The sequence below is a fragment of the Micropterus dolomieu genome, linkage group LG18, assembly GCF_021292245.1.
Source record: "Micropterus dolomieu isolate WLL.071019.BEF.003 ecotype Adirondacks linkage group LG18, ASM2129224v1, whole genome shotgun sequence".
In the NCBI taxonomy this organism is placed as follows: Eukaryota; Metazoa; Chordata; class Actinopteri; order Centrarchiformes; family Centrarchidae; genus Micropterus; species Micropterus dolomieu.
In genome coordinates, this window is record NC_060167.1 from 22,683,425 (window position 1) to 22,695,315 (window position 11,891).

Here is an 11,891-nt window from a genome sequence, read left to right on the forward strand (position 1 = left end):
GTGCATTAGCACCTGCTGTAAGTTTCCTTTTCTCACACACATGGGAAAATATGAAGATGATTCTTGTCATGAAAAACATGGATGGATGCATTCAGTAGTTTGGATGGGAGGCTTTGGGTGTTTTGAATTTGCAAAACAAAAGTTAGCCTACAAAGTGCTTCACAATAAAATCATTATATTAAACAGACAGGACAAGAGCCAAGAGCAATAAAAGAGTTTACAAACAGAAACGAAATTTTAAAAACCATCAGTTAAGAAAAGGTGAAGGAATATACAGTCCCCTCCAAAAGTATTGAAGCGGTAAGGCAAATTACTTTGTTTTTGTTGTTCACTGAAGACATTTGGGTTGAAGATCAAAAGATGAGTATGAGACAAGAGTTCAGAATTTCAGCTTTTATTTCCTGGTATTCACATCTAGATTTGTTAAACAACTCAGGACATACCCTTTGTTTGAACCCACCCATTTTTCAAGTGAGCAAAACTATTGGAACATGTGACTGACAGATGTTTCTTGTTGCCCAGGTTTTGCGTTTTAGGTTGATTGTCCAAACATAAATAGCTCTGCATGACTAGTCTAAGTTTTCATCCTTGGTTCAAACCTATAAAGGCTGTATTTCCTGTTAAAGAGGATAAATCAACATGAAGACCAGAGAGCTGTCTATGGGAGAAAAGCAAGCCATTGTCAAGCTGAGAAAAGAAGACAAATTGACCATTGGACAAACATTGGGCATAGGAAGAACAACAATTTGGAATGTTCTGAAAAAGAGTGAAACTACTGGTGTACTGAGCAACAGATGTCGAATAGGTCGGCCAAGGAAAACAACAGTAGTAGTTCATGACAGAAATATCGTGAGAGCTGTGAAGAAAACCCCCCATAACATCAGTAAGTGACATCACCAACGACCTCCACAGTGCAGGGGTGAAGGTATCACAATCCACTGTTCAAAGAAGACTCAGAGAGCAGAAATATAGAGGCCACAACACAAGATGCAAACCACTCATCAGCAGGAAGACTCGTAAGGCCAGATTGAAATTTGCAAAGAAGTACAGAGATGACCCTCAAAAGATCTGGAACAAAATCTTATGGACTGATGAGACGAAGATTAATCTCTACCAAAGTGATGAAAAAGCCAAAGTGTGGAGAAAGAAAGCAACTGCTTATGATCCGAAGCATGCAAGCTCATCTGTGAAGCATGGTGGAGGTAATGTCATGACTTGGGTGTGCATGGCTGCTTCTGGAACAGGCTCATTAATATTTATTGACGATGTAACTGATGATGGTAGCAGCAGAATGAATTCAGAAGTGTACAGAAACATTTTGTCTGCCAATTTACAGAGAAATGCATTGAAACTAATTGGGAGGAAGTTTATCATGCAGTAGGACAATGACCCAAAGCACACTGCCAACAAAACAAAGGACTTCATCAGGGGGAAAAAGTGGAAGGTTTTAGACTGGCCAAGTCAACCACCTGACCTTAACCCAACAGAGCATGCATTTCACCTCCTTAAGAGGAGACTGAAGGGAGAAACACCCCGAAACACACAAGAACTGAAAGAACTGTGGTAAAAGCCTGGAATAGCATCACAAATGAAGAATGCAACAGTTTGGTAATGTCGATGGATCGCAGGCTTGAGGCAGTTATTGTAAGATAGGGTTATGCCACCAAATATTAAATGTTATTTACTTTAAAATTATTTGTTCCATTACTTTTGCTCACCTAAGAATGCTGTGGTCTAATACAAACGGTGATATGTCCTAAGTTGTTTAACACGTCTAGATGTGAATACCAGGAAGTAAAAGCTGAAATTCTGAACTCTTGTCTCATGAACTCATCTTTTGATCTTCAACCCAAATGTCTTCAGTGAACAACAAAAACAAAGTAATTTGCCTTACCGTTCCAATACTTTTGGAGAGAACTGTAAGTGATATAATTTGAATGGGGTGATAAACTGTTGCAAAGTGCAGGCGCAAAACCAGCCAATGCCTGGTGTGACTTCATTTTTAGTCGAGATCTGGGAAGAAGAAAATAATTTAAGTACATGATAAAATGTACAAAAGTACAGGAAGGGGAATTATTGTCATGCTGCAAAGTGTGCACAGGTTGTATGCATTCCTACAAAATTGTAGCCTACTTAAAGCAGCAATTCACTAAACAGCCACCAGTCATTGAGTCCGTTTACACTATACAGTCAACAAGTCCCAAACCCTTTAACCACAGAGAGATGGAGCATTTTGCTTTTATCTGAAGGTTTGATGGCTAAGAACGATGGGAAATGTGGAGAGAGAGCAGGCGGGATGACAGTAGCAGTAAAGGTCCCACTCTCACTCTCAATGGCATCTTTGGCTCCACGGGATGATCTGACAAAGAGGCATTTGCGTATCATGTACTTGTGTGAAAATACATAAATCAGACAGCCATAAACCCTAGTATAACTAAAAAGCTAAAACATGTGCACTCTTTTGCTAATGTGAGTTAGGCGCCTTGCAGCAGAGTTCCCCCCTCATTCTGCATTTGTCATAGATTAATGAATACATGTCCCTCTAACTGTTGGAACTTGGAAGTTGTGGAAGTTGTTGTGAATATGCAAATATTCACAACAATTTCTAAAGCTATTCAGGTCTCCACAAGCACTTGTTTTTTCATTTTGCCATTTTGGACCATGGATCTTAGTTTTCAGTATGCCTTTCAATTAACTGGTCATATGAAACTTTTCCCTCCCTTGTGGTTCCTTGATGTTTAAGTGGTTTTATCATAACGGACAGAAAAGAACAGTCACTTCCTCTTTCCCCCTCATAACCTTAAAACACAACTCTCAACAAAGAATGGACCATTTTACTCCCCTGAAAAAAATCACATCTCCTCTAATACTGTCTACTAAATAGCCCTGAAAATCTGTTCTCTTCCTGCTGTATGAGTCATTCTGTCACACCTGATCCTAAGGAACATTTCTTAAATTTGTTATCTTAACAATCCGGCTTTGACCCCTCCAGTCCTTCACACTGGTGGCCTGGATATTTGTAAGATTATTTCATTGCTGCATCATTTTACTGCTGTACTTTGCACTTTATGTAAAAGTTGTGCATCAGCTAGTTGATGGATGCGTGACTGCTAAACATCTCTTCCAGTGTGCAGCAGGAAGTGCTCTTCTTGAAACCAGACTAATGTCTGGTTTGGCAAGAACATCTTATCTCTTGTCATCTTGTCATGTTTGTCACTTAAACTTCAAGCAAACATCATCTGCCTGTAAGAGTGGGCGAGCCAGCTTAACTGCTGTGTAGAAACAGGCTCTGCCTGCAGCTCCTGTCAGTCTGTCACAAACTTGCTGTTTTTCTATCTATCTTAATTACATGGAATTATACATCTGCCAGAAAAAAAATAGTCTCTAGTTCACCAGAAAGCTGCTTCGTTTCCAGTCAGAGTCTGTCTGAAATGTCAGAGGGGTGTTAGGGTTAGAAACATATGGTTAATATTTCACCACTACAAGGAAGTGATTTCCAAAAGGAAAGATAAAAAGATTGTAACATCACAAATGGCTGTGGCAGAAGAACAGCAGCCGAGTTTTGTATTCCCAATAACAAAGTAGCACAAGCCAGAGTTAACACACACACACACACACACACACACACACACACACACACACACACACACACACACACACACACACACACACACACACACACTGCGTCTTTCAACATCAGAACTTATCAGGAATCTGTTGTTATGACAAACATGTTTGTCCTTACTTACATGAGGAAAGTCTATTTGACCCATATGTAATCAGCTGTACTCAAAACATGTGTGTTGAAGAAACAAACTGCTCTTTAATGAAGATTTCAGTATAACTGATTGCCAAAATTCAACAAACTCTGCAAGCTACAAAATTATACAGTTTTGTGTTACAATTTATTGGTCTGTGGTCTCCAGGACAGAAAATTTTGAATTAAAGAAGCCCCAAAATGTAACTTTAAATTATAAAATGTAGACGCAGCTCTTCATGCCTCAGACCACATTGATTGAACAGATACAGTTGCTAAAGATTGACCTCTTCTGGTCGAAGCTGGTCACAGCAAAATCTTCTCTACTTTTTCTTTCATTTGTTGATTGTAAGCACGGCTATAAAATAGAGTGTTTGAAGATGTAAGTATGAAATCCATCAGTAAAACTCACTCACAGTTGATGAGACATGTCATAAAGAAAATGGGTTTATTTGTAACACAGAAGGATTTTGTTTGTTGTCTTACATCACATACAGATGTTTCCAAGCGTGCAGCATTGAAACATGGTCTTCACCGTTTTGAAGACCGTCTACTTGTGTAATTATAACGGTACAGAATGAATGACCAAGGGTTTGTTTGCACGGATTATCATTGTTTAACAGACACAGTCTACATCAAAGTTTCTTTACACCCCAAAGAAAACCAAAGAACTCTACAACCGAATACATGGAAGTATACTGGCAAACACAAGGACAAAACTTTTGCATGAACTGTGGTGCAAAACCTGCCTTTTGAGGGCATAGACCCAATACATCTGGAAATCATTCTTTATAGATAAATATATGTGACTCAAAATCAGAACCAAACAAGCTGAGAGGAAATCAATTCAAAGTCATCACTAAATATAAGGCCACAAAACCCAAACGATCAAACTCATGATTTAACGTGGGAAAGATATGAACAATGCACTTACAACTTGCTGGAGTGAATTTACAGTATTTTCCACGAGTAGTAGTACCCATGTATGGCACAGAGAAATAGTTTTATTGACAGTAAGTATGTGGATTCTGCTGGTATCAGTGATGATGCAGTTACTCTGTTCAGAAGTGAGTCGTGGATGTGCTGATGAATGAATTGATCTGCTTACCCTGCTTCCTTTCACATAATTATGTCGACGCACCACTGGAATATGCTTGTCAAATAAATATCATCACAGCCATATATAGATTAATCAACAATATTCACATTCAGCAACACAGAGTTATCAACAGAGTCATACACCCAAACCCCAATATGCAAGTCTGACACAAAAACACACAAAAGCGAGAGCAACCTGATGCAGTTTGAGTACTCATATGTACACACCTGAAGGCAGCAGCTGTGCAGGTTAACCTATATACTGCTTTCACTTTAAAAGACCATAAAGCTGATTATACTGAATTTAGCGCATGTTGATGACTACATGCAGAAACCAGTTCTGTTAGTTTCTACGTCCTACTGTAAACAGCACCAGAACACGATGAGGGCAGTTAGAGAAAACCTACAAACAGCGTCAACGTCCATGCAGTTTGTAACAATGTGAGCAAGATCTACCAGGATGCATGCAGACCAGGCTGCCGAGAACGTGTTGTGCATTTTAAAATATTTAAAAAGGGCGGCTTGGGCGCTTCAGGTTGCCACATGGGGGGAGGGAGTAGAAACACGCCACAGATATCAAAAAGATTTCCAAAATGAGGCAGTAAGAGGACGTGTGAGGAAACTCCAGTCCTTTTGAGTTGTTCAGGATTAATAGCAACTGGGCTGCTCACACAAACACACACACAAGGGATGTGTGCACGCTCTCTCTCTCAAACACACACACACACACACACACACACACACACACACACACACACACACACACACATACACTTTATCTGAGTATCAAAGTGCCTCAGCATTGCTCACAAATTAAAAGGGAGAGCAAACCATTAAAGTGAATTATAGTGACATGAATCGGCCAGCTGTGATTGTTCTCAAACATGGCCATGGGAAAGAAAAAAAACTAAACAAAACAGGAAGTGCAACTGACACAGAACAGTTCTTTGCATGGACGAATGACAGTTGAAAGATGTACATCAACAAAAAGTCCCACTTGACTCGTTGCTGAGTCAGTGGAGTCACACATGACTTGGTACAGCACCTATAGACTAACATACAGTACATTGCACCTAAGGACAAGAGGTGGACACAGGAAAGTGTCTGCTGTGATTGCTTACGGTTAGGGTGCATTTGTGCGTGTGCGTGTGTGCGTGTGTGATTGGTTAAATATGAAGTACATAACAATCTGTTTTCAATAAGCATTGAAAACTATTAGAACCTCAACAGACAGAAAATTCAAGCCTAAAGTCTCCCCAAACCCAGAATCATGCTTTTCACCTATCAATCAAAACCCTTGTACCTAACTCGCAAAACAAATCAAAAGTTGGTCGGGTGTGGGTGCTGGCGGCTTTTTCCAGTTTTCTTCTTATTTCTTGTTCTTGAGTTGATTGGCCAGCCAATCAAGACCCTCATAGAGGCCGTCGCCGCTGGTGGCGCATGTGGCCTGGATGTACCAGTTGCGGTGACGCAGGGAGTGTAAGCCCAACTTGTCTGTGATCTCTGCAGCATTCATGGCGTTTGGTAAGTCCTGTCAAAGAGGAGAGAGTTCAGTGAGGAGAAAGTAAGTCAAGGAAAGACCCTAAAGACTGGATAGCTGATGTCTTCTTGTGTTGTTGGGGTTAAATATGTATGCATGCATTTACTGTAGACTGTGTACTTCAATTTAAATCTTTTTTACAGGAAATGTGCCAAAAAATATCTGGTTCCAGCTTTTCATTGTGAAGATATGCTGCTTTTCTTCGTCATATATGATTGCAAATTAAAAAATCTTTGGATTTTTGATTGTTGTTCACACAAAACAAGCAGTTTGAAGTCATCACCTTAGCCTCTGTGAAATTATGGAGGACATTTTCAGCTATTTTCTGACATTTTATAGACCAACACTAGACAACAGTTACTTAATTGAGAAAATAATCTGCAGAATAATTAATAATGACTGCAGCCATAGTAATGTGTATGCAATTATATGTTCTAAAATTAAATGGTAAACTTTAAAGGAATAGTTCTACATTTTGAGAAATACGTTCGCTTTCTTAATGAAAGATGATAAGATTCATGTCACTCCTGTCTGTTCAGTGAATGTAAAGCTACAGCCAGCAGACGGGTAGCTTAGCTTGATAGCTTAGCTTCATATTTAAGGGACAGAAAGGAGACTGGTATCAATCTAACTTTCGGCATAAAAGCAAATAAGCATATTTCCCTAAATGATGCACTCTAGTAAGTGATCATCAAAAGCAAACAACTCATTAGCAACAGAAAGGAAGTGTATGTCGAGATGATATTAATACTTATGTACCAAATTAGTAAAATCCTCAGTGAAATTGCAAAGCATCAGTTTGTTTAGGAATGAATTATGTTGGAAAGGCTGAAAACTGCATTTTTATATTTAGGATTTCTTTTACAATTTAGAAATACTTGCCACATTTTTTTGCAGTAGGAAAGACTTAAAGGGAGAGTAAGTTATTCTGCAGAAGGATTGTTGATATTTGAACTCAAATGCTAAACAAATACCTACTATGAAAATGCCGTAAAATAGAGTTTTTATCAGTAACAGTTAATATCATCTTTGAATTTCGATCACAATTAATTAGTTTTAAAAGTAGAAGTTTATCTCAACGATACTAAGAGGTGGGGTCATGTGTGTTGATCCTCCGCTACAACCCCCTGTTATGTATTAATATATATGTACTGTGCATGTGTGTGTGTGTGTGTGTGTGTGTGTGTGTGTGTGTGTGTATGCAGAACTGTTATGTTTTCTTGCCTGTTTATTGGCAAACACAAGGAGGACTGCATCTCTCAGTTCATCCTCAGCCAGCATCCTCATCAGCTCCTCTCTTGCTTCGTTCACACGCTCTCTGTCATTACTGTCCACCACAAAGATTAGACCTGGAAACAGTGAGAGGAACAAACAAAAGAAGAGTGTGTCTCTTAAGAGTGTCTATTTAGGCCGGTGTTACCCTTTGATTAGCTCTGCTCACCCTGCGTGTTTTGAAAGTAGTGTCTCCAGAGGGGGCGGATCTTGTCCTGCCCACCCACATCCCACACAGTGAAGCTGATGTTCTTGTACTCCACCGTCTCCACGTTAAACCCTGAAAACAAGGGCGAGTTCATACAAAACGTAAGGCAAACATGGTGGGCATGAGAGTACTTTACAACAAATGCTATTTTGACTATGCACGCACCAATTGTTGGGATTGTGGTGACTATTTCCCCCAGTTTCAGCTTGTAGAGTATTGTTGTTTTTCCTGCAGCATCGAGCCCCACCATCAAGATCCTCATCTCCTTCTTCCCTATGAGGCTCTTCAGCAAATTCCCAAAAATGTTCCCCATGATTCAGATGCAGTTCTTATACTTCAGTGTGCGGCTACAATCCTGATTCTAGGTGCCTTTCTGCAGAGTTGCCAATGAGTAGACAATGAAGTAGGGCTGAAATGAAACGGGACAAATAACCATTTAGTAATTCTCATATGCTGTCTGTAAAGCGTTAGCTAAATTACAATGAAGGGAATGCTCCAGGTCACCTTCCTAAAAAAAAACACACACTACCATGATGTAAAATCTCACCTCTACATGCACACACCGAAACAGGTGCAAGCTATGTTAATCTCCCACAGTCATCATTAAAGAGAGGGTGAAGGAGATGTATGTCTGTCCCATGACTCCAGGCTGCAGGACAATCTGTTCAGACCCTTCTCGCTGTTTTTTTTTTTTCTCCCTCCTTCAAATGTTAGCCTGCAACGTCCGCCAAGCCCTCAGAGCACATGCAAAATGCCCTACATTACCAGGCCTGGCATGAACCCCACCACAAAGCCACCTGGACTTAAACAGAAGAACATATTTCCCCTGTAGTTCAGATAATAATAAATAATAAATAAATAATAAAATAAGCGCACCCCACCCCACCCTCCCCTTCCATAGCCAATGAGCACTGCTGCTGCAGAGAATGTATTTTAGTTGTGAGAACTGTCTGTCTGATTTAAACTGTGGTGGCAGACTGCCAAAGACAAATTTTAATTTCATGTAAATTTAATGGACAATAAAGTTTTCTTGCAGCCTAGCTGCACATGTAGGTGGCAATTATTCAAAAATATTGTAAGAGGCCAAAAACCTTTAGCGAATATAGTTGTCAACAAACACAATTCAATACTCTCTCAAAGTGGAACTGCGCACTAAGAAATCAAAGCTCGAAAGTCCGCTTTCTGTGCTTTCAATCACACATTACTAGCCTGATGATCAGATCAATTAGCCATTTGATTTCATTCACTCAGAGGTCTGGAACCAGGCTAGTATCTTATGGTCTACAAAGAAAAGAAGTCGTCAGTAGCTGCAGCCCTGTCCATGGTGCTGAAGAGGATCAACACACTTTCACCGCCTGCCTGACACCAGCTCCTCTCCCCTCACAGATGGGTTTACAGGTTTAAAAATCAGCTCTTAAAATGGTGATTTATCTTGGAGCAGGGCCTCGAGCCCGATCACGTTATTTCAGCTCCGGGTTGACTGAGGTTACGTTAGCCAGGGATGCTACGGTAGGTTACGGTACAGCTATCCTGCCGCTGACATCGGCCCCGCACATCTCTGCGCCTCAGCTGAAGAGTCACACTTAATTTCAGCTACCAAGGGTGATCACTTCCCCATTATCTTATCTGTTACAACCTCATTTATCGGTCTAGTTTAGCTTTAAACGCTGAACCGTGGAGACGTAACGGCAGCCAGCCGTCCCGTGCCGTCCCGATCCACCCCATTCATCCATCCGCGCGTCACCTCAGCGGGCGTCCTGCTGCCAGCGAGCCGCTGGCCGCTGCTTCAGCACGGACAACACTGAGGCTATACAGCCCCACAGTACAGACAACAAACACTGCATCACTGCTGGGAACTAACCTACGTGTGTATTATCGGGGTGACGGTGATGCCAGTATCCCCACTTACCTTTGGTGAGTAGTCCTCTACTAAATGTCTCACGGTATTTTCCGGGATACAACGCAGCATACATCAGATCTCGCGAGATTAGATGTCAAAACGAAAATTCAGTTGACAGTCGCTTTGTAAGGACGTTTGAACAACCAGGTTTGTATATTTCGTGTAGCCTATGTCAGTTTTTGAAACACCGGTACCTCAGTTGCGAAAATACATAATTATATTATAGGCCTACGCTAAACAGGCATAAAGTAAAATGAGCTCAGCACAGGTAGCCTAAGTGACTTTGGTCTCCCTTGTTTTACCTATTGTTATCCCATGATTTGATTTCATGTAGGCTATGTGTCTACATCCAAGACTCAAATACTCCTGCAGGGTTTAATTTTCCTGAAAAGTTATGGACAAATCTAAACACAAATAGCTGGTTTTGGGGACGTGAATATGTTAACAGCTTCCATTTACCATTTTGCCCCTTACACCCATCATCTACCAACACAGATCTAATAAATTAGACCTTCCCTCTGGACTGGCTGTGTACAGACTTTGATTGCCATCGCCCTTACTAACTAGCTTTGTTGGATGGGAAAAAATTACACTTTTTTCATTCTTATTGATACATTGGTAATTTGCAGCAAAGCTCAGCTCACCTACAATCTGAGCAGAAGCCTAATCAACCAGAATAAGTGAAAACATCTGTGTGGGCGTGCAGAGTAAATAAATCTTTTGTTTACACAGCAAACATTGTTAAAGCTTGTCTCAGATACCATAGCACAATGCTTATCAATGATGTTAGAAAGTTTGTTTACAACTATTTGAATTAATAGGCCTACTTTTTTCTTCTTCTTCTTATTTTTTTTTTTACATTTAAACTACATTTTAGTCCAGACATCTCCCAACCTTTACCATCTAAAGAGCTTCTGTTGACCAGAAAGAATGAAAAATACCTGTTTGGAGCCACCCAAAAATATTTTAGCCTCTTAATGCAGGTACCACAGCCTATTAGTCAAAGCTTATCAATGTTACTATATACACTGCTCAAAAAAATAAAGGGAACACTAAAATAACACATCCTAGATCTGAATGAATGAAATAATCTCATTCAATACTCCTTTCTTTACATAGTTGAATGTGCTGACAACAAAATCACACAAAAATTATCAATGGAAATCAAATTTATCAGCCCGTGGAGGTCTGGATTTGGAGTCACACTCAAAATCAAAGTGGAAAACCACATTACAGGCCAATCCAACTTTGATGTAATGTCCTTAAAACTAGTCAAAATGAGGCTCAGTAGTGTGTGTGGCCTTCACGTGCCTGTATGACCTCCCTACAACGCCTGGGCATGCTCCTGATGAGGTGGGGGATGGTCTCCTGAGGGATCTCCTCCCAGACCTGGACTAAAGCATCCACCAACTCCTGGACAGTCTGTGGTGCAACGTGGCGTTGGTGGATGGAGCGAGACATGATGTCCCAGATGTGCTCAATTGGATTCAGGTCTGGGGAACGGGCAGGCCAGTCCATAGCATCAATGCCTTCCTCTTGCAGGAACTGCTTGCACTATCCAGCCACATGAGGTCTAGCATTGTCTTGCATTAGGAGGAACCCAGGGCCAACCGCACCAGCATATGGTCTCACAAGGGGTCTGAGGATCTCATCTCGGTACCTAATGGCAGTCAGGCTACCTCTGGCAAGCACATGGAGGTGCCCCCCAAAGAAATGCCACCCCACACCATTACTGACCCACCGCCAAACCGGTCATGCTGGAGGATGTTGCAGGCAGCAGAACGTTCTCCACGGCGTCTCCAGACTCTGTCACGTCTGTCACATGTGCTCAGTGTGAACGTGCTTTCATCTGTGAAGAGCACAGGGCGCCAGTGGCGAATTTGCCAATCTTGGTGTTCTGTGGCAAATGCCAAATGTCCTGCACGGTGATGGGCTGTAAGCACAACCCCCACCTGTGGACGTCGGGCCCTCATACCACCCTCATGGAGTCTGTTTCTGACCGTTTGAGCAGACACATGCACATTTGTGGCCTGCTGGAGGTCATTTTGCAGGGCTCTGGCAGTGCTCCTCCTGCTCCTCCTTGCACAAAGGCGGAGGTAGCGGTCCTGCTGCTGGG

General features: G+C 41.3%; 1 protein-coding gene across 3 annotated transcripts; it reads right to left on the bottom strand.

Moving 5' to 3' along the window:
• Positions 1–4,191: 4,191 nt before the first annotated feature.
• LOC123957038 (ADP-ribosylation factor 3) lies at positions 4,192–9,838 on the bottom strand. 3 transcript variants are annotated; one of them, XM_046029652.1, is made up of 5 exons: positions 9,785–9,838; positions 8,041–8,284; positions 7,837–7,947; positions 7,620–7,744; positions 4,192–6,386 (listed from the first exon to the last, which is right to left on the bottom strand). In XM_046029652.1, the coding sequence occupies exons 2-5, from the start codon at positions 8,186–8,188 to the stop codon at positions 6,225–6,227; spliced, it is 546 nt and encodes a 181-aa protein (XP_045885608.1). In that variant the 5' UTR covers positions 8,189–8,284; positions 9,785–9,838; the 3' UTR covers positions 4,192–6,224. The 3 variants fall into 3 exon arrangements, with proteins under 3 accessions (XP_045885608.1, XP_045885609.1, XP_045885607.1); XM_046029653.1 differs by lacking the exon at positions 9,785–9,838 and adding an exon at positions 9,737–9,756; XM_046029651.1 differs by lacking the exon at positions 9,785–9,838 and adding an exon at positions 8,423–8,558.
• Between the last annotated feature and the right edge of the window lie 2,053 nt (positions 9,839–11,891).

Excerpts from the sequence above, each read along its gene's own strand:
- LOC123957038 (XM_046029652.1), bottom strand. The coding sequence starts at position 8,188 with ATGGGGAACATTTTTGGGAATTTGCTGAAGAGCCTCATAGGGAAGAAG. Across the intron at positions 7,745-7,836 it reads CTACTTTCAAAACACGCAGG|GTCTAATCTTTGTGGTGGAC; the intron begins GTGAGCAGAGCT and ends CACTGTTTCCAG. Across the intron at positions 6,387-7,619 it reads TTGTGTTTGCCAATAAACAG|GACTTACCAAACGCCATGAA; the intron begins GCAAGAAAACAT and ends CCTCTTTGACAG.